At 39.6% G+C, this 27,417-nt stretch overlaps 1 protein-coding gene across 1 annotated transcript in view; it reads right to left on the reverse strand.

The window, feature by feature from the left end:
• LOC132888480 (protein NLRC5-like) overlaps positions 1-27,417 on the reverse strand; it is a 208,547-nt gene that overhangs the window by 164,772 nt on the left and 16,358 nt on the right. Inside the window, exons 2-4 of the mRNA XM_060924526.1 lie at positions 10,168-10,275; positions 6,156-6,266; positions 3,684-3,794 (exon numbers count right to left, since the gene is read on the reverse strand). Coding sequence (XP_060780509.1) covers positions 3,684-3,794; positions 6,156-6,266; positions 10,168-10,238 — 293 coding nt within the window. The 5' untranslated portion in view covers positions 10,239-10,275. The remainder of the gene's footprint in view (positions 1-3,683; positions 3,795-6,155; positions 6,267-10,167; positions 10,276-27,417) is intronic.

Here is a 27,417-nt window from a genome sequence, read left to right on the forward strand (position 1 = left end):
GGAGGGAGTACAAATGTTCAGAAACCTTTAGAAAAGGCCAATTTATTTTTAACTTTTTTCATTTTTAATAAAAATAATATTTTATTTAATAAGCTGTTATATTTTACTCCAACTTCTACAAATGTGGGCAAATAATTACTGTTGGTTCTTAACCCTCTGGAGTCTGAGGGTATTTTCTGGCACTATTTTGGCATGCTCTGATCTTGTTGTCAATTTCAACAAATCTAAGCAGTATTTTCAAAGTCATTTGACTTTTTTGCATTCAGCACAATTTCAGCTACAATATCATCTCTGGAGTCTGTATGTCATGATTGTACTTTAAAAAAATAACAGATACATGAAGACATTGTAAAAAGCAGTTTTAGAACTGTGTTGGAATGTGTGGAAAAAACAAAACAAAACATGACTTTACCCATTGAGATGAACCGTTTTGAGGTGATTCTGTTCAGTCTTTGGACTGTATCGAGCACAAAAATTTAAATCTGCTCCATTGATTTGGATAATTAACTGGCCATCAAAAAATTTATGTCCAATTATTTTGGGATAAAGGATTGGCAGTGGGAGGGGTATTCAATGAGAAGGGTAAAAAAATTTCATTCAATGAGAAGAGTGAAACCCCCTCCCACTGCCAACTCTTAATCCCATCAGATTAACTCTTAATCCCATCAGGTCAAGTCCCAATGAGTAAGGTCATGTTTTTCACACATTCCAACACTGCTTTTCACAACAGCTTCATTTATCTGGGATTTGACTTTATTTTGGTATTTGACTCTATTCAGTGTGTCTTGAAATTAACTCTTGTACTATTTTACTAAGTTCAGAGCCACAGTCAACTCTGTTACTCTGTTACACAGTTACTCTCTAATTTTGCTCCAACTCCAAATTCTACTCTCTAAACTCAAAATAAAGCAAAATTAATATTTCTGAGGAAAATACTTTTAACTCTGGAAAAATTTGCTTAGTTATTTTTCCTGTGTCTGCACTACAGCGCACGCATATCAACCGATCTGCTCATCAGAAACAGAAGAAATAATTACACTTACTTGAGTTGATCTTCAGCGGGATCGAGTCGAAGTAAAAAAAATGCAGAGCTCATCATCAGTGTCACAGTTCTCAAGATTGAATTGAATCACTGTCCTGAATCATGAACTGAATCATGAATTTCATCACTGTCCTGAAATTGAATCGCTGTCCTGAATCATCCAAAGTGCATAAAATCCGTGTGCCATCTCACAACAAGTTTTACCTCCAAACAGCCTAAACTATGGCTGACAGATTTTATCATGTTTATGGTGGGCGTTCCCACCACAAAAGAGAAACCAATTGAAACTGAAAGAGTGAAAGTGATGATCATGCCGTTACCATGGGAACAGTCTTTTATGAATGTGTAAGTGTGCGCTCAGCGCTCCGAGTCTGGTGTGACTGAGTGAGGTGACAAGTTTGATGTTTCATCTAATTTAGGTAATTTAAAAAAAAAATACTATTATTTGGCAGTGGGCACAGAGAAAAGTGTAAAGTATAAAGTTTCTGTCTACAACCCCGATTCCAAAAAAGTTGGGACAAAGGACAAATTGTAAATAAAAACGGAATGCAATAATTTACAAATCTCAAAAACTGATATTGTATTCACAATAGAACATAGACAAACTATCAAATGTTGAAAGTGAGACATTTTGAAATTTCATGCCAAATATTGGCTCATTTGAAATTTCATGACAGCAACACATCTCAAAAAAGTTGGGACAGGGGCAATAAGAGGCTGGAAAAGTTAAAGGTACAAAAAAGGAACAGCTGGAGGACCAAATTGCAACTCATTAGGTCAATTGGCAATAGGTCATTAACATGACTGGGTATAAAAAGAGCATCTTGGAGTGGCAGCGGCTCTCAGAAGTAAAGATGGGAAGAGGATCACCAATCCCCCTAATTCTGCGCCGACAAATAGTGCAGCAATATCAGAAAGGAGTTCAACAGTGTAAAATTGCAAAGAGTTTGAACATATCATCATCTACAGTGCATAATATCATCAAAAGATTCAGAGAATCTGGAAGAATCTCTGTGCGTAAGGGTCAAGGCCGGAAAACCATACCGGGTACCCGTGATCTTCGGGCCCTTAGACGGCACTGCATCACATACAGGCATGCTTCTGTATTGGAAATCACAAAATGGGCTCAGGAATATTTCCAGAGAACATTATCTGTGAACACAATTCACCGTGCCATCCGCCGTTGCCAGCTAAAACTCTATAGTTAAAAGAAGAAGCCGTATCTAAACATGATCCAGAAGTGCAGACGTCTTCTCTGGGCCAAGGCTCATTTAAAATGGACTGTGGCAAAGTGGAAAACTGTTCTGTGGTCAGACGAATCAAAATTTGAAGTTCTTTATGGAAATCAGGGACACCGTGTCATTCGGACTAAAGAGGAGAAGGACGACCCAAGTTGTTATCAGCGCTCAGTTCAGAAGCCTGCATCTCTGATGGTATGGGGTTGCATTAGTGCATGTGGCATGGGCAGCTTACACATCTGGAAAGACACCATCAATGCTGAAAGGTATATCCAGGTTCTAGAGCAACATATGCTCCCATCCAGACGACGTCTCTTTCAGGGAAGACCTTGCATTTTCCAACATGACAATGCCAAACCACATACTGCATCAATTACAGCATCATGGCTGCGTAGAAGAAGGGTCCGGGTACTGAACTGGCCAGCCTGCAGTTCAGATCTTTCACCCATAGAAAACATTTGGCGCATCATAAAATGGAAGATACGACAAAAAAGACCTAAGACAGTTGAACAACTAGAATCCTACATTAGACAAGAATGGGTTAACATTCCTATCCCTAAACTTGAGCAACTTGTCTCCTCAGTCCCCAGACGTTTACAGACTGTTGTAAAGAGAAAAGGGGATGTCTCACAGTGGGAAACATGGCCTTGTCCCAACTTTTTTGAGATGTGTTGTTGTCATGAAATTTAAAATCACCTAATTTTTCTCTTTAAATGATACATTTTCTCAGTTTAAACATTTGAAATGTCATCTATGTTCTATTCTGAATAAAATATGGAATTTTGAAACTTCCGCATCATTGCATTCTGTTTTTATTTACAATTTGTACTTTGTCCCAACTTTTTTGGAATCAGGGTTGTATATGTTAATTATGCTTGTATGATAAAAACTCACAAAGATATTTATCTAAATACATGACCTACTCATTCTAAAGCCTTCCTGAGCTTTGTCGGTGAAGCTCTCGACCCCAGATGGTAAAGAAAATGAAATAATAATTTCAGAAAAGAAATATTTAACTTGATAAACACTAGTAAAAGAAAAGTTGCATTGTATTTAGGAATGAAATTTTCTTCACTGATTTTTTTCAAAAATATCATGGGTAAAAACGAACTGTGAATGCAATATTGAGAATCAAATGGAATCATGAATTGGGTGAATCGTTACATGACTACAAATGACAACCCTGCTGTACTGATCCAATCCCTTCAGCGTAGGAGAGAGCACTTTTAGCCACAGGAATAGAAACTGGGCAAGAATGAGATCATACCAATAAGTTATGGTTCATCGTAGGATCATTTTCAAACCCCTTTAGACTGAGGTTAAAAATTCCATTCTGAGAAACTGTTTCTAAAGATGTGTCTGAAGATTAGATAATGATGAGCGAGAGGAAAAGAAATGAATACCTTTCCTGAGAGGATGGTCCACCTTTAAAGTCCATAGCAGCCAGCATTGACCGCTCACTCTTCAAGGACACACAGCTGACTTCAGGAGAATTTGGCCTTTTCTCTGTTGCACTAAAGAGTTGAGAGAAATGTGTCACATCAACAGCAGCACCAGGGACACAGTCAATACACACTAATCCACTGATGCTGGGTTTCTGTGTTTATCAACATAATTTTAGCCACAGATCGAATCCAATCTAATGATCAGATCTAATCCAATCTAATGATCAGGTCTAATCCAATCTAATGATCAGAGATGATTAACATTCTCTTAACAGGTGTTCCATATGAAAAGGACGTGTTTACTCTTTCATTCACTAAGAGTTCAGTCTGAGTTGTAGGTTTTGTTAATAGTTAATATGTTTTGTTCGCTAGTTTAACTCTAATATTTGAAGGTGAAGTTGTCTTATTATACTGAAGTGGGTGACAAATAAGTAATGGCACCAGGAACAAGTAACATTAAAAATCTTGGATTAGTGTGGGTTTGAAAATCCCACTGCACCAACAGGTTTCACACCCCACTGATTAGGCATGTAACGATATATCGTGCAATGAAAAATCAGGAGACAAATTTATAACGATTCAAATCGACAAAATTAAAAAATAATCGCAATTATTATCAGGCTGTGTCATCTCTTCGTGCTTTCTAGCTGTAACTGTATTGTTTCGACAGCAGAGGGTGTAATAACATAAAATAGCAGGAATACACATGACTTCAAGTGTGCTCAAGATAGACGCAGACAGTCTTGTAAGAGGATGGTAACTGACAGGCCAATTGGCCTACAGGGCTTAGAAAACAAACACATGACTTTGACAAAGGTGGAAGTAACACAGCTCTAATGCCACAAAAACAGATCTAAAATGGGAAAGAGCTGCTGTGTGATTGTACAAATAGATTTAGCAAGAAATAAGCGCTCTCTTTTTACAGACTGCTGAAAGATAAAGAAAAGAGAAGAAAATGGAGGGAGTACAAATGTTCAGAAACCTTTAGAAAAGGCCAATTTATTTTTAACTTTTTTATTTTTAATAAAAATAATATTTTATTTAATAAGCTGTTATATTTTACTCCAACTTCTACAAATGTGGGCAAATAATTATTGTTGGTTCTTAACCCTCTGGGGTCTGAGGGTATTTTCTGGCACTATTTTGGCGTTCTCTGATCTTCTTGTCAATTTCAACAAATCTAAGCAGTATTTTCAAAGTCATACACAGTTACTCTGTAATTTTGCTCCAACTCCAAATTCTGCTCTCTAAACTCAAAATAAAGCAAAATTAATATTTTTGAGGAAAATACTTTTAACTCTGGAAAAAATTGCTTAGTTATTTTTCCTGTGTCTGCACTACAGCGCACGCATATCAACCGATCTGCTCATCAGAAACAGAAGAAATAATTACACTTACTTGAGTTGATCTTCAGCGGGATCGAGTCGAAGTAAAAAAAAATGCAGAGCTCATCATCAGTGTCACAGTTCTCAAGATTGAATTGAATCACTGTCCTGAATCATGAACTGAATCATGAATTTCATCACTGTCCTGAAATTGAATCGCTGTCCTGAATCATCCAAAGTGCATAAAATCCGTGTGCCATCTCACAACAAGTTTTACCTCCAAACAGCCTAAACTATGGCTGACAGATTTTATCCTGTTTATGGTGGGCGTTCCCACCGCAAAAGAGAAACCAATCGAAACTGAAAGAGTGAAAGTGATGATCATGCCGTTACCATGGGAACAGTCTTTTATGAATGTGTAAGTGTGCGCTCAGCGCTCCGAGTCTGGTGTGACTGAGTGAGGTGACAAGTTTGATGTTTTATCTAATTCAGGTAATTTAAAAAAAAAAATACTATTATTTGGCAGTGGGCACAGAGAAAAGTGTAAAGTATAAAGTTTCTGTCTATATGTTAATTATGCTTGTATGATAAAAACTCACAAAGATATTTATCTAAATACATGACCTACTCATTCTAAAGCCTTCCTGAGCTTTGTCGGTGAAGCTCTCGACCCCAGATGGTAAAGAAAATGAAATAATTTCAGAAAAGAAATATTTAACTTGATAAACACTAGTAAAAGAAAAGTTGCATTGTATTTAGGAATGAAATTTTCTTCACTGATTTTTTTCAAAAATATCATGGGTAAAAACGAACTGTGAATGCAATATTGAAAATCAAATGGAATCATGAATTGGGTGAATCGTTACATGACTACAAATGACAACCCTGCTGTACTGATCCAATCCCTTCAGCGTAGGAGAGAGCACTTTTAGCCACAGAAATAGAAACTGGGCAAGAATGAGATCATACCAATAAGTTATGGTTCATCGTAGGATCATCTTCAAACCACTTTAGACTGAGGTTAAAAATTCCATTCTGAGAAACTGTTTCTAAAGATGTGTCTGAAGATTAGATAATGATGAGCAAGAGGAAAAGAAATGAATACCTTTCCTGAGAGGATGGTCCACCTTTAAAGTCCATAGCGGCCAGCATTGACCGCTCACTCTTCAAGGACGCACAGCTGACTTCAGGAGAATTTGGCCTTTTCTCTGTTGCACTAAAGAGTTGAGAGAAATGTGTCACATCAACAGCAGCACCAGGGACACAGTCAATACACACTGCTGAGTGTTTTTATTGTACTTTTCTCTACTTCTGCATGCATTCACTTCTCACACATTTTGCCTTTTATATAATCCCATTTTGTACCTTAGTAATGGTGGAAAAATTTTTGTTTGGAATTCATATATATATATATATATATATATATATATATATATATATATATATATATATATATATTTTGACTGGTACTATATATATATATATATATATATATATATATATATATATATATATATATATATAGTACCAGTCAAAAGTTTGGAAACGCCTCTAATTCAGTGGTTTTTCATTATTTTAAAATTTTCTGAATTGTAGATTAATACTAAAGTCATGGACATTATGAAGAAATATATATGGAATTATTTGGTAAACAAAAAAGTGTTAATCAAACCAGAATATGTTTTATATTTTAGATTCTTCAAAGTAGGCACCTTTTGCTTAGATGACAGCTTTGCACATCTTGGCATTTTCTCAGTCAGCTTTACGAGATAGTCACTTGGAATGGCTTTCAGTTTACAGCTGTGCCTTGTCAAGAGTTAATTTCTTGAATTTCTTGACCTCTTAATGTGTTTGAGACCATCAGTTGTGTTGTGAAGAGGTAGAGTTGGTATACAGTGAATGGCCCTATTTGAGTACTGTTCTAATCCATATTATGCCAAGAACTACTCAACTAAGTAAAGAAAAACGACAGTCCATCATTACTTTAAGAAATGAAGGTCAGTCAGTCTGAAAAAGTTTGGGATGAGTTGGACGGCAGAGTGAAGGCAAAGCAGCCAACGAGTGCTCAGCACCTCTGGGAACTCCTTCAAGACCGTTGGAAAACCATTTCGAGTGATGACCTCATGAAGCTGATTGAGAGAATGCCAAGAGTGTGCAAAGCTGTAATCAAAGCAAAAGGTGCCTACTTTGAAGAATCTAAAACATATTTTGGTTTGATTAACATTTTAAAGTTTACTAAATGATTCCTTACGTGTTGCTGCATAGTCTGGATGACTTCAATATTCATTTACAATGTAGGAAAAAAATTAATAAAAAACATCGAATTTGAAGGTGTTTCCAAACTTTTGACTGGTACTGTGAATATATATATATGAGTGATTCCACGCTTATGGGTACTGAAATAGGGACATGAACTTATTTTTAAAAATTCACCTAAAACCATTTCTTTTTTTTACCATCAGGTCACAAAACATGTAATCTTTAATGAATGATATGTTAAAAGATAACTTTAATTTTCTGAGATGTAATAAAAACATATTTATATGCCAAAGTCAGAACGTAACAGAAGTGTTGTGGACATATATATTCTCAATTTTAACAATGTAGAATTACTTTTTGAAACATAGGAAGGTGATGTTTTAGCAAATATAATTAATAAACATGTGTAGTAGAATAAACATACACATTCTTTCAATAAGATTAACATGGTATATAGCTAGATTGTAATTAATTTGTAACAGACGCGAGATGGACAATCGTAACAGAAGTAATGTAACAGACATCATTTTGGAACTCATAGGCTTGACTTTGGCATATAAATATGTTTTTATTACATCTCAGAAAATTAAAGTTATCTTTTAACACATCATTCATTAAAGATTACATGTTTTGTGACCTGATGGTAAAAAAAGAAATGGTTTTAGGTGAATTTTTAAATGTCCCCATTTCAGTACCCATAAGCGTGGAATCACTCATATATATATATATATATATATATATATATATATATATATATATATATATAAATAAAATGGTTTTCCCCAAAGCGTTTTAGCGTATCGGACCCGATCCGCTTGCTCTGCCTGCCGATACGCTTAGTCGCTTTCATTAAAATCTGATACGCTTAGATTTATACCGATACGTTAAATTTCCTACCCACAAGTAACGAGATACATAGGAGAGCACATAACAGATCCATTTACATCTCATCTCATTATCTGTAGCCGCTTTATCCTTCTACAGGGTCGCAGGCGAGCTGGATCCTATCCCAGCTGACTACGGGCGAAAGGCGGGGTACACCCTGGACAAGTCGCCAGGTCATCACAGGGCTGACACATAGACACAGACAACCATTCACACTCACATTCACACCTACGCTCAATTTAGAGTCACCAGTTAACCTAACCTGCATGTCTTTGGACTGTGGGGGAAACCGGAGCACCCGGAGGAAACCCACGGGGAGAACATGCAAACTCCACACAGAAAGGCCCTCGCCGGCCCCGGGGCTCGAACCTGGACCTTCTTGCTGTGAGGCGACAGCGCTAACCACTACACCACCGTGCCGCCCCATCCATTTACATATTGATTGATATTTGTGTTAAACAGGCGCTCTTTTTTTCCAATGTTTGTGTTGACTCTGTCAAAGTAATATGTCCGCATGGTATGATGTAAACAAACTGTAATCTGTTGGCTATGTCAAGATCACATGTTCAAACCGTCCAATAAAAATATCGAAAGAAAACGTCAGACATACCGGAACTTTCCAAATTATAAGCGATCTCATTGGCTGCCGATGTTGTCCCCCACCAGACGGACAAAGCCGACTGATTTATTTGATAGACTATTCTGTTTCTGTTTAGATTGTGAACAAGGCTTCTCCTGCCTAAAGAGAATAAAGACTCCAGTGAGGAATAAGCGAGGAGAAGACTCGCTGGACAATTTGATCCACATCAGCATGGATGACAGCGAGATGGACTATGAGAGGGCTGCCCAACACTGGGCCAAGCAAAAGCCAAGGAGAATTAATCTGCTTTACAGGAGTAGAAAACTTGATTCATTAGTTTGGGTTTACAGAAAGATTACGTACTTATAAACACTTTCACGAAGTGAAGTTGTCCAAATGTGTCAAATATAGCATATTTTCAAATAATAATCATAAGCATTTTTTGCAGTGTGATGTCACTGGGATCCATTTAACAAAAGGCAGCTCCGGATTATTCTTTTGTTAAAGGCTCACAGTGACATCACACTGCCAAATACGCTTATCGTTATTATTCAAAAATTATGCTACATTTGACACTTATTAACAAATTCTCTTCATGAATGTGTTTATAACTACATAATCTTTCTGCAAACTTAAATGTATGAATTAAGTTTTCTTTTCCTTTAAATAAGTTTAATCTTAATCTAGCCCTTTAATAAAGTGACAAAATTTAAACTTTAGAATATGCAGTTGCCTTACTTTTCTTTTCAGTGTATCTTAGTTATACATATATAGGGAGGGAAAGTAATCTCATCGCCCCCTACTGGATGTGTTCCAACCTCTATGGCAAAATGAATGGGAATATCTTTTCAAAAAATTACATTTCGGGTTAGGGCAGCACGGTGGTGTGGGGGTTAGCGCTGTCGCCTCACAGCAAGAAGGTCCGGGTTCGAGCCCCGTGACCGGCGAGGGCCTTTCTGTGTGGAGTTTGCATGTTCTACAGGGTCGCAGGCAAGCTGGAGCCTATCCCAGCTGACTACGGGCGAAAGGCGGGGTACACCCTGGACAAGTCGCCAGGTCATCACAGGGCTGACACATAGACACAGACAACCATTCACACTCACATTCACACCTACGCTCAATTTAGAGTCACCAGTTAACCTAACCTGCATGTCTTTGGACTGTGGGGGAAACCGGAGCACCCGGAGGAAACCCACGCGGACACGGGGAGAACATGCAAACTCCACACAGAAAGGCCCTCGCCGGCCCCGGGGCTCGAACCCAGACCTTCTTGCTGTGAGGCGACAGCGCTAACCACTACACCACCGTGGCGCCCCAAATGGAATTCTAATCTGCTAATGCAGTAAATGTGATTTATTGTAATGTAAGTAGCAAATAAACCTGGTTGGCTTACCTTTGATTCTTGCATTTCCCCTCAGGAAGACTCATTTCAGTGGTTGTGATTTCTTCACACTCCCCCGACATTCTCTCAGAAAGTCAAACCTCTGCTTCACTCTTAATCCTGGAAGGAATTCATTAGGAGAGTGTAAAATGGCTGCGCTCATTAAATTAACTTCTGGATATATACCACAGAGCAAAATTTCCCAACCCTGGCCCTGGAGAACCCCCTGTCCTCCACATTTTAGTGTTTTCTCTGCTACCAGCAGACATGATTCAAGTAATCAGCTAATTAACATCCCGTCCTGAGTTGAACTGGGTGTGTTAGAGCAGTGAAAATGTGAAAATACGCAGGTCAGGGATTAGTCAAGTCAAGTTTATTTGTATTACGTTTTTAACAATAGACATTGTCCCAAAGCAACTTTACAGAAAATGAAAGACTTTAAACATGAGTTAATTATATCCCTAATTTATCCCCAATGAGCGAGCCTGTGGCGATGGTGGCAAGGAAAAACTCCCTCAGACAGCACGAGGAAGAAACCTTGAGAGGAACCAGACTCAAAAGGAAACCCATCCTCAGGGTTCCCACTGGAACTCATCACGCTCATCATTGACAAACATAATCAGTGACGAAAAGAAAATTACTAGCAGTCATCACAGTGACGAATGTATTTGTCATCTTTATCATAAGTTAACTTTTATAATCCAGCCACTGGGGGTGCATAAGCGTACTCTTGGTGCCGGTCCCAAGCCCGGATAAATTGGAGAGGGTTGCGTCAGGAAGGGCATCCGGCGTAAAACCGTGCCAAATCTAACATGCAGATTGAAAAGAGTGATAGAGTGGTAGGCATGAAGTTGGAGATTCAAGGAGTGGCAATCAATGTTGTGTGTGCGTACACCCCACCGGTTGGATGTGAGAATGAAGAGAGAGAGTCTTTCTGGGAAAAGATGGATGAACTGGTAGAAAGTATACCGAGGGAGGAGCGCGTGCTGATAGGAGCAGATTTCAACGGACATGTTGGCGAGGGAAACAGAGAAGATGAGGACATGATGGGCAGATATGGTGTAACAGAGAGAAATATGGAAGGGCAAATGGTGGTTGATTTTTCAAACAGGATGATTGTGGCAATAGTCAATACATACTTTGAGAAGAAAGAGCAGCACAGGGTGACGTTTAAGAGTGGAGGAAGATCTACACAGATGGACTACATACTCTGCAGAAGGGGTAACCTGAAGGAGATTGGAGACTGTAAAGTGATGGCAGGGGAGAGTGTAGATAGACAACATCGAGTGGTCATGTGCAGGATGAGCTTGAAAGTGAAAAAGAGGAAGCGTGAAATAGTGGAGCTGAAGATTAAGTGGTGGAAACTAAAAGAGGTTGAACATCAGAAGGAGTTTAGGGAAGAAATGAGACGAACATTGAGTGGTCATGGAAGTCTGCCAGAAAATTGGGATACTACTGCTGTACTAGTAAGAGAGGCAGCAAGGAAGGTGCTAGGGTGGTCTTCGGGAAGGAGGAAGGAAGACAAGGAGACATGGTGGTGGAACAAAGAAGTGCAGGAAATTATAAAAGAGAAGAGCCCAGCAAAAAAGAATTGGGACGATCAGAGAGATGAGGAAAGCAGGTAGTTATACAGAGAGACGACACAGAAGGCAAAAAGAGCGGTAGCGAATGTGAAAGCAGATGCATACCAGGAGTTGTACAAAAGACTGGAGCCCAAAGAAGAAGAGAAAGACCTGTACAGACTAGCTAGGCAGAGAAACAGGGAAACGAGGGGTGTACAGCAGGTAAGAGTGATGAAAGATGGAAATGTGCTGACAAACAAAGAGAGTGTATTAAGAAGGTGGAAAGAGTACTTTGAGGATTTACTAAATGAGGAGAATCCAAGAGAGAAAAGGTCAGATTCGTTGGAGACAGCAAATCAGGAAGCAGAGTTGGTTAGTAAGGATGAGGTGAGGGCAGCCATGAAAAGAATGAAGACTGGGAAAGCAGTCGGACCAGATGGTATCCCGATTGAGGCTTGGAGATGTTTGGGTGAGACGGCTGTGGAGTTCCTAATGAGATTGTTTAATAAGAGCCTAGAGAATGAGAAAATGCCAAATGAATGGAGAGTGTGCTTGTCCCAATATACAAGAATAAGGGAGATGTGCAGAGCTGCAGTAATTACAGAGGGATAAAACTGATGAGCCACACCATGAAGCTATGGGAAAGGGTATTGGAGGTGAGATTGAGAAGCGAGGTAGCAATCTGTGAACAGCAGTACGGGTTTATGCCAAGGAAGAGCACGGCGGATGCAATTTTTGCTTTAAGAATGTGAATGGAGAAGTACAGGGAAGGCCAGAGAAAGCTACATTGTGTGTTTGTAGACCTGGAGAAGGCATACGATAGAGTGCCGAGAGATGAGGCCATCCTTAAAAAAAAATCCATTTCCTGTCCACCGGGTGGGCAAAAAAAATTTCAGTCGGGAGGGAGGGATTTTTTTTTATTATTATTATTTTATTATATATGGATGGATAAGAAATCACAATGCTGTGTTTGCTTTTTCTTTCAGTACTTTTTTTATTACAAAAGCAGACACATTTAATAAAATATGACAGTTTAATCAACTGAAACTTGTACAAAAAACTTTAAGTTAGCATTTTAAATGCTGACTGCAACATTTGCAAAACTTTTACAAAGGCACTTAAAATGTCCGACACACGGACTTTTTGTAGTTCTAAATCGACCGTTAGGCCTAGTTCGGATGAAATTACACTATTAAAATGATCACTGAATGATTTGTTTTTCTGAATCTTTACTATTTTGTTGTTCGCTAGAATACCATTTTGCGATTTCACACTTCAGCAAATGTTTGAAAATTCCGGATCTCCTTCCTTCATGGTGGCTGCCATTTTTTTGGGCTGCACGGCGCATGCGCAGAGCTGATTCGACAGGGCTTTCCACAAGCGCCGGCCACACAATTAAGTCCAGCCGGCTACTTTAATGACTATTTTTGTAGCCCACAGGCCCTAAATATTAAATTTTTGATTTTAATAAAAGTAAATGTTTATCTAACGGACTGACAATAATGTCAAACTGAACCGTTGATCAAGGGAGAGTAACTCATCCGCGCTCCGACATGCGGTGTGCGCGCGCACTCAGCTGCGTGAATGTGTCATGCACCGAAAATGAGATTTACAAGCCAGGAACGCCTCATGATGCAATACGCAAGAAAAGAAAGAAGATTTACTGCCATTTTACTTTGTATTTGAGTAAAGTGAATAAATAAATGGCCTGTGGAAAATACATTTAACCCTGGGAACTGCGTGCACAGGAGTTTATTTTGTGTTTACTCCCCCTGGCTACTTATTTGTCATGGCTGGCTAGTATGAGCCTTAGTGGAAAGCCCTGGGAATGCAGAAATGTCAAGTTCGATTTTAGATTTACGAACCCGAAAAAAATGTCAAAAAAACGGCATTAAAAAAAAATTTTCACCCGCACAAACGGCACTCACCCGGCCGGTGGACCGGAAACAGAACATTTTTTAATAATGGCCTGAGTTATGGTATTGTATGAGAAAGTGTGGAGTGAATGAGAAGTATATCAGAGTGGTGCAAGACATGTATGAGAACAGTGAAACAGCAGTTAGGTGTGCAGTTGGAATGACTGAATGGTTCAAGGTGAAGGTGGGACTCCATCAAGGATCTGCTTTGAGTCCTTTCTTGTTTGCCATAGTGATGGATAGCTTGACGGATGAAGTGAGGCAAGAGTCACCATGGAACATGATGTTTGGGGATGATATTGTGATATGTGGTGAAAGTAGAAAGGAGGTTGAGTTGGGTTTGGAGAAATGGAGGTATGCATTGGAACGAAGAGGAATGAAGGTGAGCAGGAGCAAAACAGAATACATGTGCATCAGTGAGAATGGGGATGAGAGTGTAGTGAGGATGCAAGGAGTAGACGTAAAGAAAGTTGGTGAATTCAAGCCCCTGGGGTCAACTGTGCAGGAAAATGAGGGCTGCGATAGTGAGGTGAGAAAGAGAGTGCAGGCAGGGTGGAGCAGTTGGAGAAGGATTTCGGGAGTCATTTGTGATAGGAAAGTCCCAGCAGAAGTGAAAGGTAAGATGTATAAGACAGTAGTGAGAGCAGCTGTGATGTATGGATTGGAGACCGTACCCTTAACGAAGAGACAGGAGGCAAAGTTGGAGGTGGCGGAGTTGAGGATGTTAAGGTTTGCGATGGGAGTGACGAAGTTGGACAGGATAAGGAATGAGCACATCAGAGGGACAGCACATGTGGAGAGCTTGGGAATGAAGCTAAGAGAGATGAGACTGAGATGGTATGGGCACATCCTGAGAAGAGATGCAGAGCATGTGGGAAGGAGAATGTTGAGGATGGAGCTGCCAGACAAACGAAAATGAGGAAGGCCAAAGAAGAGATACATGGATGTAGTGAGAGAGGACATGAAAGTGGCAGGTGTGGTAGAGAAGGATGCAGAAGACAAGGAGCAATGGAGATGAAAGATCCGCTGTGGCGACCCCTAATCAGGAGCAGCCAAAAGAAGAAGAAGATCATAAGTCAACTTTTATAGAAATCCCTCCACAAATCCCTCTGTTTACCGAAATCCAACCCTAGTGAAGAGACCGCGAGAAGCCAGAGTGTAAACAATGAGCATGTGCTTGTGGCCAATAAAATTCGACTACACATAATGACCAAATGAGTGCCAAGCTTTTGACCAATCGCAGTGCGTCTTAATCAGCCTGGTGTGCTGGTGTAATTATCTCTGCGTGAACCTAACAATGGAGCAGTTTAAGCTTGAAGAAGTCTTCTTCAAGCACTGTCGATAATTAAAGGGCTAAAACAGCCACGGGGAGACACACTCAGAGCCCTTACTGTCCCCGAGCACATCGGACAGTGTCAGTAATACAGGGGTCGATAAGAAACACCAACATGAAAGTGCTGTCAGCCAGCAAGTGACTGAAGGGCTCTATGTTTCGGGCAGCATGGCGTGTTGAGTCCCCATGGCTAATGCAGTGGTGTCATTAGGCCCCATCACTCAGGGCTATAGCCCCCGGGTATTTTCACCCTCAAATAAAAAAGCAAGAGATTAATAGAAAACAACTCACTTGGATGTCATCTGGTATTTGGAATGTTGTAATATAATAATTTAGCTTAGAATTGGTGTCTTTGTGGTCCTAAAGGAGATATACATGAGTGAGAAATGATATATTTTTATGAAACTGATGATTAATTTTACTAATGATATTTAATAGTCAATTGACGCGGCCTCAGTTTCCTGACACATTCTGGATATTGATAATCACTTAATAATTAGGAGACAGAAACTGACGTGAACTACATACATTTAAAAAGAACAGTGCAAAAATCTCTAATAAACATGTCATAACTTTTGAATGTGTGTGGGTGATAATATTTCTTGTAAAGTTAGATATAACCTCCCCAACCCATCTGTGCCAATCTCCCTTAAAAATACAAGCCCCAGGAAAACTGGACTGAGCCCCTGGTCTTTTCAATAGCTAGAAATGCCCCTGGGCTAACTAACGTATGATGAGAAACACGGTGTCATTCTGTGTTCGGTTCATAAATCGACGGGAAATTAAGATTCTTCACTGTTGTTTTTTCCAAGATTCTTCTTGACTCTGTTCAATTGTAAATCAAGTTTTCTGTCGAAGTAAAGGTTAAAGGGAGTCCTAATACTTCTTTTGAATAATTCTATGCGAAAATAACCTTAAGTAAGCTCAGACTAAAGAGGTGTATTTTAGCTTGATGGTGCACAGGCTGCTCAAAGTAAAGTCTTTCTTATTAGAGACTGGAGAGGAGCCCAAACAGTATGTAATGGAGAGGCCGAGCTGTATCTGTACAAATATTTGAACTGTGCCAGTTTGGTTGGTATAAACCTGTATTAATCCACTTTGATAAGTCACTAACTAAAAAATACAGACTAAGAAAAAGTGAAGAATACTGATTTGATTTTTTCAAGGAAGAAAGTGGAGAATATTTTTCAGAACCCAGGGGGAACCCTGCATCCTCATCTGGGTGATAACAGATCGCATGATTATAAATAATTTGCTTCTATGATAGTGTACTATATAGTCACAAAGTATAACTGTGTAACCAGGAAATTCATTATAGTTTTAACATGAAGTCTGTTTTGTTGAAGTTATAAACTGTTCATTGATGGAGACTTGAGAGCAAAACTGTTCATGACAACTGCAGCCCTAAAGTTAGCAAGTCATTTGTAGTCCTCAGTCAGCGATGTGTTACTGTAAGTGTCCAGACCATCTTCCAAGTGCAATTTTGGCTGTCCATATGGGGCTGTCCTCCACAGGAGCAATGATTAGTTTAGTCTAGAGCCAAGGTTGGGAGCCTGTGCTAAATAACCTAACTTCTCGACAACTTTTTGGTTATAACTAATATACAAATAAAATTTAACTGATTTTTTTGTGAATGATGAAAGAGTTTACTCTTCTACCTTGTACTTACTAATTGCTGATAATCACATTGAGGTGTATTAAAGTTTTGGGGTTTTTTTTCCTTCATCACACTTCTGTAACACTGAGGAATGGCATTAGACAAAACTGCAGACTACTTTACTAAATGTGAAACAACATACTCCCTGTGGTGTTGTTACTATTTACACATACTGTTGAGTGTGTCGTATCCGGTTTTTAGAAGTAGTTTGGATATTCCTTGAATGTGTATTGAGCTGCTATTAATAACTATCTGATTAATCTGTTTGATGAGGAAGGGTGCTGCACAATTCAGGTTATCTGACCATCATATTGGAGTAGTTGGAGTAACTGGAGTAGTTTTGAGGGCATGGCTGGCCTGTTAGAGCGAGACAGTATCCATCCTACTCGGGAAGGTGTGTCATGGAAGTATGAATCCCAAAAGTAGCCAAACTTACACGGATGAAGTTACCTTAAAGCACCTTGATTGTGTAGAAACAGTGCGAACACTGAGTGTTATCCTGAACACATTGAAATTCCTCCAGAGACGGCAATGATTTTAAACACTCTGTCCCGGTAGAAAGTGCCTCCCCAGACCCACCCCAATACAAAATGGCAGCTCCTATTAAATCATTATCAAATATTTTTTCTTTGTTTGAAAACAGACTTCTGATTGGTTGCCCAATGCAGGCTTGTCATTGGCTAAAGCACACACCAACTAAGTTTGAAAATACACAAGGCCACTCGTAATTCTCACTGTAACTGGGTCAAGATATTGGCGTGTTTCTATGCATAATTTCCTGTGTTAGTCTTAATGGTTGATGTCTTCTTTAAGAGACGTAGAACTACAATGATGTAATTTTGTAGTAAGTAGAGGAGAGTTATGGGAATGGACAGAGACGAATGAACCCGTGAAACCTGACCAAGACACCGCTGTTGGAATGGGGGCAAATCTACTCTAATATTCCTTGTAAGTCTACGTATTTGCCTCAAGAAATAGTGCAGTAGTGTGTTTTATGTATTTTATGATGACAGAAGCATAAATCAGAATTTTCTTTAGAAGGATGTGTATGAATTGCAAATGATTTACCAACATGTGATCAACTAGCTAGCAGAGTGTACATGCAGTCAGAGTAAAGCTCATTTGTAGTTTTTATTTATATGCATACTGGCTATTAACTTGTCATACCCACACTCAGTTTGTAATAGTGTGTCTATTTTTTTCTAGACAATAGTATTGAGGTGTAGAGAATGTGCATGCCGTACAATAGTATGTGCAGTAAGTATTGAGGTTTTTCACCCACGTGACACATAGTTGCAACTGCACAGACTGCACAGGTTGCGAGCTCGAGCTTGGTTGCTATGGTTACCCACAACAAGTTTGACAGGCATATCGGGGACAGCTCCTCCTAGTTCAGGACCCCAACACGGTATGATGAAGGGTGCCAAAAGGCAGAAAACGATTGCATCGTTTTTTCAAAAAAAAAAACGACTGTAAGTAAACTGTGCCTTACTTTATCATATCACCTTGCAATTTCTTGATAGTCTGTTCAAAGTAATGTCGTAGTGAAAGTAAAATCGTACGGAGTAGAGATGCCTTTCTGGTAGCCTCCTTCTTTCGGTGGTAGCTTGTAGATACAGTGCTCAGAAGGCAGTTTTAATGTTTAATCTGGCGTTCCCTGCCATAATTTCAGCGAGCATATTGTTTCATAAGGAAGCTTTGCGAAGAGTTGTTGACTGACTGCCGCTGACGCAACACACAGGCATAGTTAGAAAGTCAGGATGCGCTGGTTTACACTTTACACACACACACGTAGCCCAGCCTCTCGCTATGTTTAACAGTTGGAACTTAGCGGTTTTAAAACTAGTTTTGCAGTTTTGCAATTTCTGTGCGTGATGATAATGTGTAAACTTTGGATTTCCATAGGCTATGTTAAAATGTTATCATTGTCCTGGCCTGCAGGTAGTTCCTGGTGATGGCAGTGAGGGAGGTGAAATAACATGTATACACACTACCGTTCAAAAGTTTGGGGTCACCCAGACAATTTTGTGTTTTCCATGAAAAGTCACACTTTTATTTCCCACCATAAGTTGTAAAATGAATAGAAAATATAGTCAAGACATTTTTCTGGCCATTTTGAGCATTTAATCGACCCCACAAATGTGATGCTCCAGAAACTCAATCTGCTCAAAGGAAGGTCAGTTTTATAGCTTCTCTAAAGAGCTCAACTGTTTTCAGCTGTGCTAACATGATTGTACAAGGGTTTTCTAATCATCCATTAGCCTTCTGAGGCAATGAGCAAACACATTGTACCATTAGAACACTGGAGTGAGAGTTGCTGGAAATGGGCCTCTATACACCTATGGAGATATTGCACCAAAAACCACACATTTGCAGCTAGAATAGTCATTTACCACATTAGCAATGTATAGAGTGGATTTCTGATTAGTTTAAAGTGATCTTCATTGAAAAGAACAGTGCTTTTCTTTCAAAAATAAGGACATTTCAAAGTGACCCCAAACTTTTGAACGGTAGTGTGTGTGTATATATATATATATATATATATATACGCACACATACATATATACACAAAATGGAATCATTTGCTGACAGCTCAGTCCCCCCCAGTTCAAAAATCCTATCTGCGCCCCTGGTTGAGACACGGCCCGTTATAAATTTGCTGTTACCAGGCAATGACCAAGAACTGTATTATTAGGGTCGGTGTCTGTGTTGTAGCAGTGTACTAGCAGCTAGCTGTTAGCACTAGCTAATGTCAACAACATAGCAGCTAGTATGTTAGTGTAGCAATGTTTATGTTCAGTCATTTGGATGACTGTTAAAACCTTTCAGTCTCAAGTTTTTCCTTTACTGTATTTACTAGTTTACTGTAATTATGATCCGGCAGCTATTTACACTGGATCCAGTGTAAATAGCTGCCGGAGCGTGCTCCGGAACCTCGGCTGGAGCACTCCGGGAGCAAGCCGGAGCGTGCTGCTTAATTTGAGGGGGAGCAAGCCGGAACGCGCTCCGGCAGCTATTTACACTGGATCCGGTGTCTGTAACGTTTTTTTTTCAAGCTGGTTCTTCCTCTCTGTCTGCAGTGTTAGTATGTAGCTTGACCTTCAAAATGGCGGACACCGGGGCGTCACGTGACCCTGTGACGTCAGGTGAAAAACCTCAATAACTCTCAGTGGTGAACATGAGATTACAACTATAGACAAGGGAAAGGTGGGATTGTATGTGGTGTATTAATATGGTCTTTGTGATTTGTTTGTTATTTCAGTATCACCACTACCGTTTTGCGTGTATACTTTAAACACGCACAGTATTTTTTGTTTTCTTAACTGCTGTTTGGCAGGGAACTCGCCGCAGTGTAGATTTTGGTTTTTGTTTTTTTTGTCTTTTCGATGTTAACCTCCTGCACTTGTTTTGGATGGTGCTCTGATTTTCATTTTGTATCAGCATTGTTATCGGTAAAGTATAAACATATGGTGAGATTTGTTTTCGGTTCTACATAGTGAACAGGAATAGAGGTAAACTTTATTTCAGTTTGTCCTAAGGCTATACTCTAAGAAGCAGAGAGCATCACTGTATAATCTTTTCAGTTCATTCATTTTTGTATCATAAATCTAAAACGCCTCATATAAAATCCAGTCATATTTTATCTTCTTGTCCGTCTTGGATGTTCTGAGGCTCAGTCTGATGCAATATGACTGGCACCAGTTCTCTACTGATTTAGAGTTGCAGCAGAAGTACACAGTTGCTGTCAAAAACAGGTACCAAATCCTGGAAGATGAGGATAATGGGGTGAAGTATGAAAAGTTTGTTAAAGCCAATTGTCAAGCTATGGATGAATGCCTGCCTAGGAAAGCAAAAAGGAATGAATCTCTTAGGTCATAAAACACACGAGTGGCTACAGCCTGCCAGGAGGCACTAATGGCTCAGAGACAGTATGAAAACACCAACACTGATGAAGATAAGGAAACCTGGTCTCAGGCAATTAGGAATTTATATCAAGTGTACGATCAAGTGAGGGAGGGTGAAATCGAGGCACAAATACGTAACATTGAAGCAGCTCATGGTGCCCAAAAATATGGCGAGGCATGGAGGACAGTAAATGAGATCACTGGTAGGAAAAGAGCTAAAGAAGGACAAGTAGCGGGATCATGTCCTAAAGAACGGGTGAACGTGTGGTTCTCCCATTTCAAGAATCTCCTTGGTAATACTCCAGAAGTAGAAGACCCAGATGAAGAAATTATAAATATGTTTGAAGACCTTGAGATCAATAATAACTTGTTCACCATGGAAGAGTTTAGGAAAGTGAAATCTTCATTAAAAATAGGGAAAGCAGCTGGGCCAGATGACTTACCTCCTGAAGTATTCAAGCTATGCAACTTTGATGACATATGTCTAGATTTCTGCAATCAAGCTCTGACTAAGAATGACCGACCCGATATATGGTCGTTCATGAATATCGTCTCTGTGCCGAAATCTGGGGACCTGTCAAAGCCTGATAACTACAGGGGAATCAGCCTGCTCTGTATAATGGCCAAAATGTTTAACCAGCTGATCTTAAACCGAATTAGAGTTGTAATTGACAACCAACTCAGAATAAATCAGAATGGCTTCTGCCCCAAAAGATCAACTGTGGCCCAAATATTAACACTCAGAAGAATAATAGAGGGAGTCAAAGCTAAAAACATCAAGGCTGTAATAACCTTTATTGACTTCAAAAAAGCATTTGACTCGATACATCGAGGAAAAATGTTGCGTATTCTCAAAGCTTACGGGATTCCACCAAACCTACTGCAAGCAATTGAGAAAATGTACACCAACACAAAGGCCAAAGTGATCTCTCCAGCTGGAGAAACAGAGATGTTTAACATCACTGCTGGAGTACTACAGGGTGATACGCTAGCTCCTTTCCTATTCATAATCGTTCTAGACTATGCCTTAAGAAGAGCTATGGCTGGTAAAGAAGAAGAGCTGTGGTTTACCATCATCCCCAGAAGATCTCAAAGACATCCTAAAGAAGTTTTGACTGACTTAGACTTTGCGGATGACATAGCTTTACTATCAGATGAGATTGAACAAGCCCAGGAATTGCTGCTAAGAGTGGAAAAAGAATGTAAAAAAGTAGGACTTGGATTAAATGCTAAGAAAACAAAATCACTTGCTTACAACATTAAAGATCTTAATCCAATACATACATTAGATGGTACTGAACTTGAATGGAAAGACGATTTTAAATACTTGGGGTCATGGGTTGACTTGATAGCTCAGAAAAAGACATCAGTGTAAGAAAAGCACAAGCCTGGCAAGCTCTGAATGGTATGACAAAAATATGGAAGTCCAATATGAGTAGAGGTCTGAAAATTAGATTCTTCACAGCCACTATCGAATCAATTTTACTTTATGGGTGTGAGAGCTGGACTTTGTCAGAGACTCAAGAAAAATCACTGAATGGGTCATACACTAGAATGCTCCGGAAAGTTTTAAATATCCACTGGAGCAGCCACACACCAAATGAGCAGCTCTATGGTGAGCTACCGGCAATCAGTGATAAAATTGCTTCACGTAGACTACAACTAGCTGGCCACTGCTATCGCCATTCAGAGCTGAGCACGCAGAAACTGGTGCTTTGGGACCCTACACACGGACATTGGAAAAGAGGCAGACCGAAAACAACATATATTGACACGTTGAAGAGAGACACTGGAACATCCCACACCAGTGAGATAGCTTCATTGATGGCTGACACAAAGATTTGGAAATCTCTGGTGGTTGCCCGCCTGAGGGCGACCAAATGAATGAATGAATCATATAAACTCTATCAGATAAAAACCCAACATTCTATTTGCTGGTTTGTTGTATTTATTTTATTCCCCACCAACATCACCATATGACATTCCCCAGCTTTTAACCTCACAATAGTGAGTCTGGGTTTAGTAATGAAGTGCTTCCACAATGATAATCAGTGGTAATGAAAACAGAATGGTGATTACACATCTCATCTCATCACCTGTAGCCGCTTTATCCTGTTCTACAGGGTCGCAGGCAAGCTGGAGCCTATCCCAGCTGACTACGGGCGAAAGGCGGGGTACACCCTGGACAAGTCACCAGGTCATCACAGGGCTGACACATAGACACAGACAACCATTCACACTCACATTCACACCTACGGTCAATTTAGAGTCACCAGTTAACCTAACCTGCATGTCTTTGGACTGTGGGGGAAACCAGAGGACCCATGATTACACATACGATCCTCTAAATATTTGAACTCAAAGTATTCCGAGGCTCAGCTCATGGCCTAGTGACAGAAAAACCCCTAAGTAGAGCATCATGAATTCAGGCTCAGTAATACAACATAATTTCTCAGTGAACTGCGTAAAATATTCGTAGTAGGCTAATGCACCTTTGTGGTTCGCAAAAATACATTCCGCAGTTTGACCTGTTGACCTTTGTAACACAGAGAACCTGGCTCAAAGATAACCATGGCCATAGAAACTGCAATCTCAACACATGTTGAAGCTCTACAGCATACTAAACAGTAAGCTTGAGGTATAAAATAACCCTACAGGTGCTTCTCTCATTTCTCACAGCATAGCCCATAGTCTCAGAACAGGCCTGGTTAATTTGTGACAATCCAGAGCCAAGGTCAGGGAGCAGAAAAACACGCTAAACCAATCACTTGCTAACTGCAGTCACCATTCCAGTTCCAGCATACGGAGATTGTGTCTGTTCCCTGCGTTATACAAAAAGGCAGAAATACTCACAGTTTATTCTCATAACCTATAACATAAAATGAGATCATACCAAAGATTCAGCCACTGCCAGCACCTGCAATCTAAAGGTAGGGCACATTAGCCTTCTAAACAATTAGGACATCTAAAGTACCAATTGTTCATGAACTTAATACTGATCAGGAGTTTAATGGACTGTGTTGAACAGAAACGTGGATTAAACCAAATGAGTATGCAGCATTAAATGAAGTTAGTCCTCCTGGATACAATTACATACACCAGCCTCATCTAACTGGCAGAAAAGGAGACGTCACAGTGATTTATAATGATAATCTAGGCGTCACACAAAAACCTGGACATAAATTCAATGTGTTTGAAGTTCTTCATACTAACATGTCTCTCTCTCTCTCTCTCTCTCTCTGTCTCTATTTGGCATATCCCTGCAGTGATGGGGCCGCTCTGACAGCTTTTCTTCCATCCATCAAAGTTTCGAGGGAATATTACAGTAGTGGTTTCCCATTGCCTTCTACTGGATTATTATAGAGGTTTACATAACATATCCAGCCACAAAATATAAGTCTTCCCTGTCAATTCCACTAATTATTATTTACAGACCCCTGGGGCCATGCTCTGAATTTCTTTTTGAATTTCCAGATTTCATCTTGAACCTGGCTGTTTCTTGAGACAAAGTTTTAATTGTTGGAGATTTTAATATTGACTTTTGATAACCCAGAAGACCCTCTGAAAACAGCACTTGTGTCCATTCTAGATTCAGTAAGGGTTAATCGGAATGTCATAGGACCTACTCATAATGGTCACATTCTTGATCTAATACTCCCATTCGGATTAAATATAGAAAATATAGTCACACTTCCACAAGCTACCTCAGATCATTGTCCAGGGCTAAAAATGGACTCCAGTGCTTGGCCGTCACTTGGACCAGAATCCCTGAATTCTTAGTGGCCCAGGCCAAAATAAAGTGGCCCTTAAATTTCCTCTCGTCAAACACAAAAAAGTTTAAAACCATTTTTTACTTGAATAACACCCCACGGTGTTTAATGTATGCCCCCAGAAATGGATTAATTAACAACATTAATTCTATATAATTGTTGTTTAGATATTTTGCATTATTCAAACATTACACTACATTACAGTCATTTATTTAGCTGACATTTTTATTGAAAGTGACTAACAATAAGTGCAGATAGCCGAGCGAATCCGAGAGCGACCAGTGATGAAGTACGAGTGTAAACAAACAGCCTGCAAATACCATCCAGTACCTGGAATGATCAGGGGAGTGAAGAAGTTGAAGAAGCTCGGACAAATACATAGACAAGGAATTATTTAAGTATGGTATGTTTACTGTTTCCAAAGTTTGACAGCATTTGCATGAAAAGTTAGCCTATGCTTCTCTGCTAGCTTTTGCTTCTTGAGCCTATACATATTGAGCCTACATGGTATTTGGCAGATGCTTTTGTCCAAAGCAACTTACAACATAGAAAAAACACTACATTATTAGTAAACCAATACAATCACTCTACTCTGACAGAGCCTCCTGTCCAGATGAGAGCTGCTGCATGACTGCAGGATTTCGGTTTTTTGCTCTGGCTCGGCTCAACCTCAGCCTTTAAGCAAACAAACTCGCCCTCTCTTTTACACATAATGCTGCTAATTTTATTACTGTGTAGATAATGGTATGCTTCCATGCTTTTGTAGTTCCTCAGCTCCTCACCATCAGCACCCTCACTAAGAATAAAACAATTAACAATGTCATGTCGGGCCACAACTTCACGTCGTCTATCCATTCCGTGAGAGTAGACAGATGGGGCACTTTGATCATATTATTATATAGGAGCACGTCAGAAATTTGGACCTGTGTAACCATCTTTTAGTCGTCGTTGATCTTACCTAGCGTTAGCTACAAATAAAAACACAGTGGAGTGGAAGAAAGATCCCAGCTTCCACTATGACGCAGCAATGAATCATGGGAAAGGTCAGAGTTCAGGAAAGTTGTGTGCTGTGTCGGAAATCACTCACTCATCCACTACTCCCTAAAATGAAAAAACACTTTCAGACACTACTCCGCCATGCCATTATTTACGTCATTACTGTCGCACAATTAAAATGTGCCAGATCAGCCGGCCAGTGGGTTTTCAAAATCATAAATACCTGCATGTATTTCTGTGATAAATCCATATTATACTGAACGCATTTCCCACATTAATAAATACAAAGTACTTTGTGTCTGCTGCATCTTTCAGGTTTTTTTTAAATCAAGGCTGAATACTTTCTTCTTTGCTGTTGCCTTTTATTAAATCAAATTTGAGGCATTTGATTAATGTCCATTTATGTGTTTCTTCCTCTGTCCGTTCACCTCCAACACATATTACTACTGTCAGTAACAGAGGTGGGACGTAACGAAGTACAAATACTTCTTGACTGTACTTAAGTAAATTTTTCAGGTATCTGTACTTCACTTCATTATTTATTTTTCTGACGACTTTTTACTTTTACACCCTACATCCATCCATCCATTATCTGTAGCCGCTTATCCTGTCCTACAGGGTCGCAGGCAAGCTGGAGCCTATCCCAGCTGACTACGGGTGAAAGGCGGGGTTCACCCTGGACAAGTCGCCAGGTCATCACAGGGCTGACACATAGACACAGACAACCATTCACACTCACACCTACGGTCAATTTAGAGTCACCAGTTAACCTAACCTGCATGTCTTTGGACTGTGGGGGAAACCGGAGCACCCGGAGGAAACCCACGCGGACACGGGGAGAACATGCAAACTCCACACAGAAAGGCCCTCGCCGGCCACGGGGCTCGAACCCGGACCTTCTTGCTGTGAGGCGACAGTGCTAACCACTACACCACCATGCCACCCCACCCTACATTTGAAACACAAATATTTTTACTTTCTACTCCTTACATTGTCAAAACAAGCTCGTTACTTGTTTCAACCTACGCGGATGACGACATGACGTAAAAGGTGCAACTGCACAAAGAGGAAAAGTCAACCATGTAGAGAAGGCGCCGAGTGAGAGTACAGTTTGTGAGACAGAGAAAAGTAGTAGAAGCGACATGGAGGAAGAAAGTGAAGCAGGGAACATTGCCGAGTCTGCCGCTGATGGCGGAACAAATTTGGAGAAGCAGGACGCTCCCCATCCATGGCCTTATTTAAGAGAACTGTTTGATGTTGTCGGCTCCAAGAGTGATTCATGGCGAATGTGTTGTGTCTTGTGCCAACCTAAAAACCACGAGCTTCTGGTGTACAAGAATTCCCCTTCTAATCTGAAAAAACACATTCAGGTAAGGTGTATTTTCAGTTGTCATCATTAGCTTATTTAGCATGTTTTGTGTTTTAGAAATTATTTTACAAAACATATTTGCACAAAAATATTGGGAGCACTTCACAATAAGGCTACAAATCATACACTTACTGTAAGTAAACTAATGCATGATTCATGATGATATAATGCCTGAATTAATATAGGATGTATCATGAAGTTAATGAAATGTAATTAAATGATCAAGTCACTATGACTTCATGTGATTAGTTCACAATAGATCATCAATCGATGAATGTAAAATCAGTTACTTCATACATCAGTTGATATGCAACAAGTTAACTGGATTCCAGTTACATAAAAGTTAATTTATATAACTTTATTTATGTAATCTTGTTCTCTGTAAATGTTTGCATCTAACGACCAGTTTGATTAAAAGATAGCTTTATACAGTATTTCTATGAGAAGCGGCACTGAGGCTGAGCAAATAAATGTCTGAAATAAACATCTATGCGACTGTAATCCAGCTAATTGATGGCATATAATATATGAAGTAACTGTTCATTAATATTCCTTAGCTGATGATCATATTAAGTCTGAGCTAATCACATAAAAATATAGTGACATAATAATTTACATTTATGATACATCCTGAATTACTTCAGTATATGCTTTGTATGTACCCTTATTGCAAAGTATTGTCAAATATTATAATCTAATTCCATGATCATTTTTTTATCTAGATCTTACAAAGGTGATATTTATGGGAAAATTA

Source organism: Neoarius graeffei, chromosome 6 (genome assembly GCF_027579695.1).
Source record: "Neoarius graeffei isolate fNeoGra1 chromosome 6, fNeoGra1.pri, whole genome shotgun sequence".
NCBI lineage: Eukaryota > Metazoa > Chordata > Actinopteri > Siluriformes > Ariidae > Neoarius > Neoarius graeffei.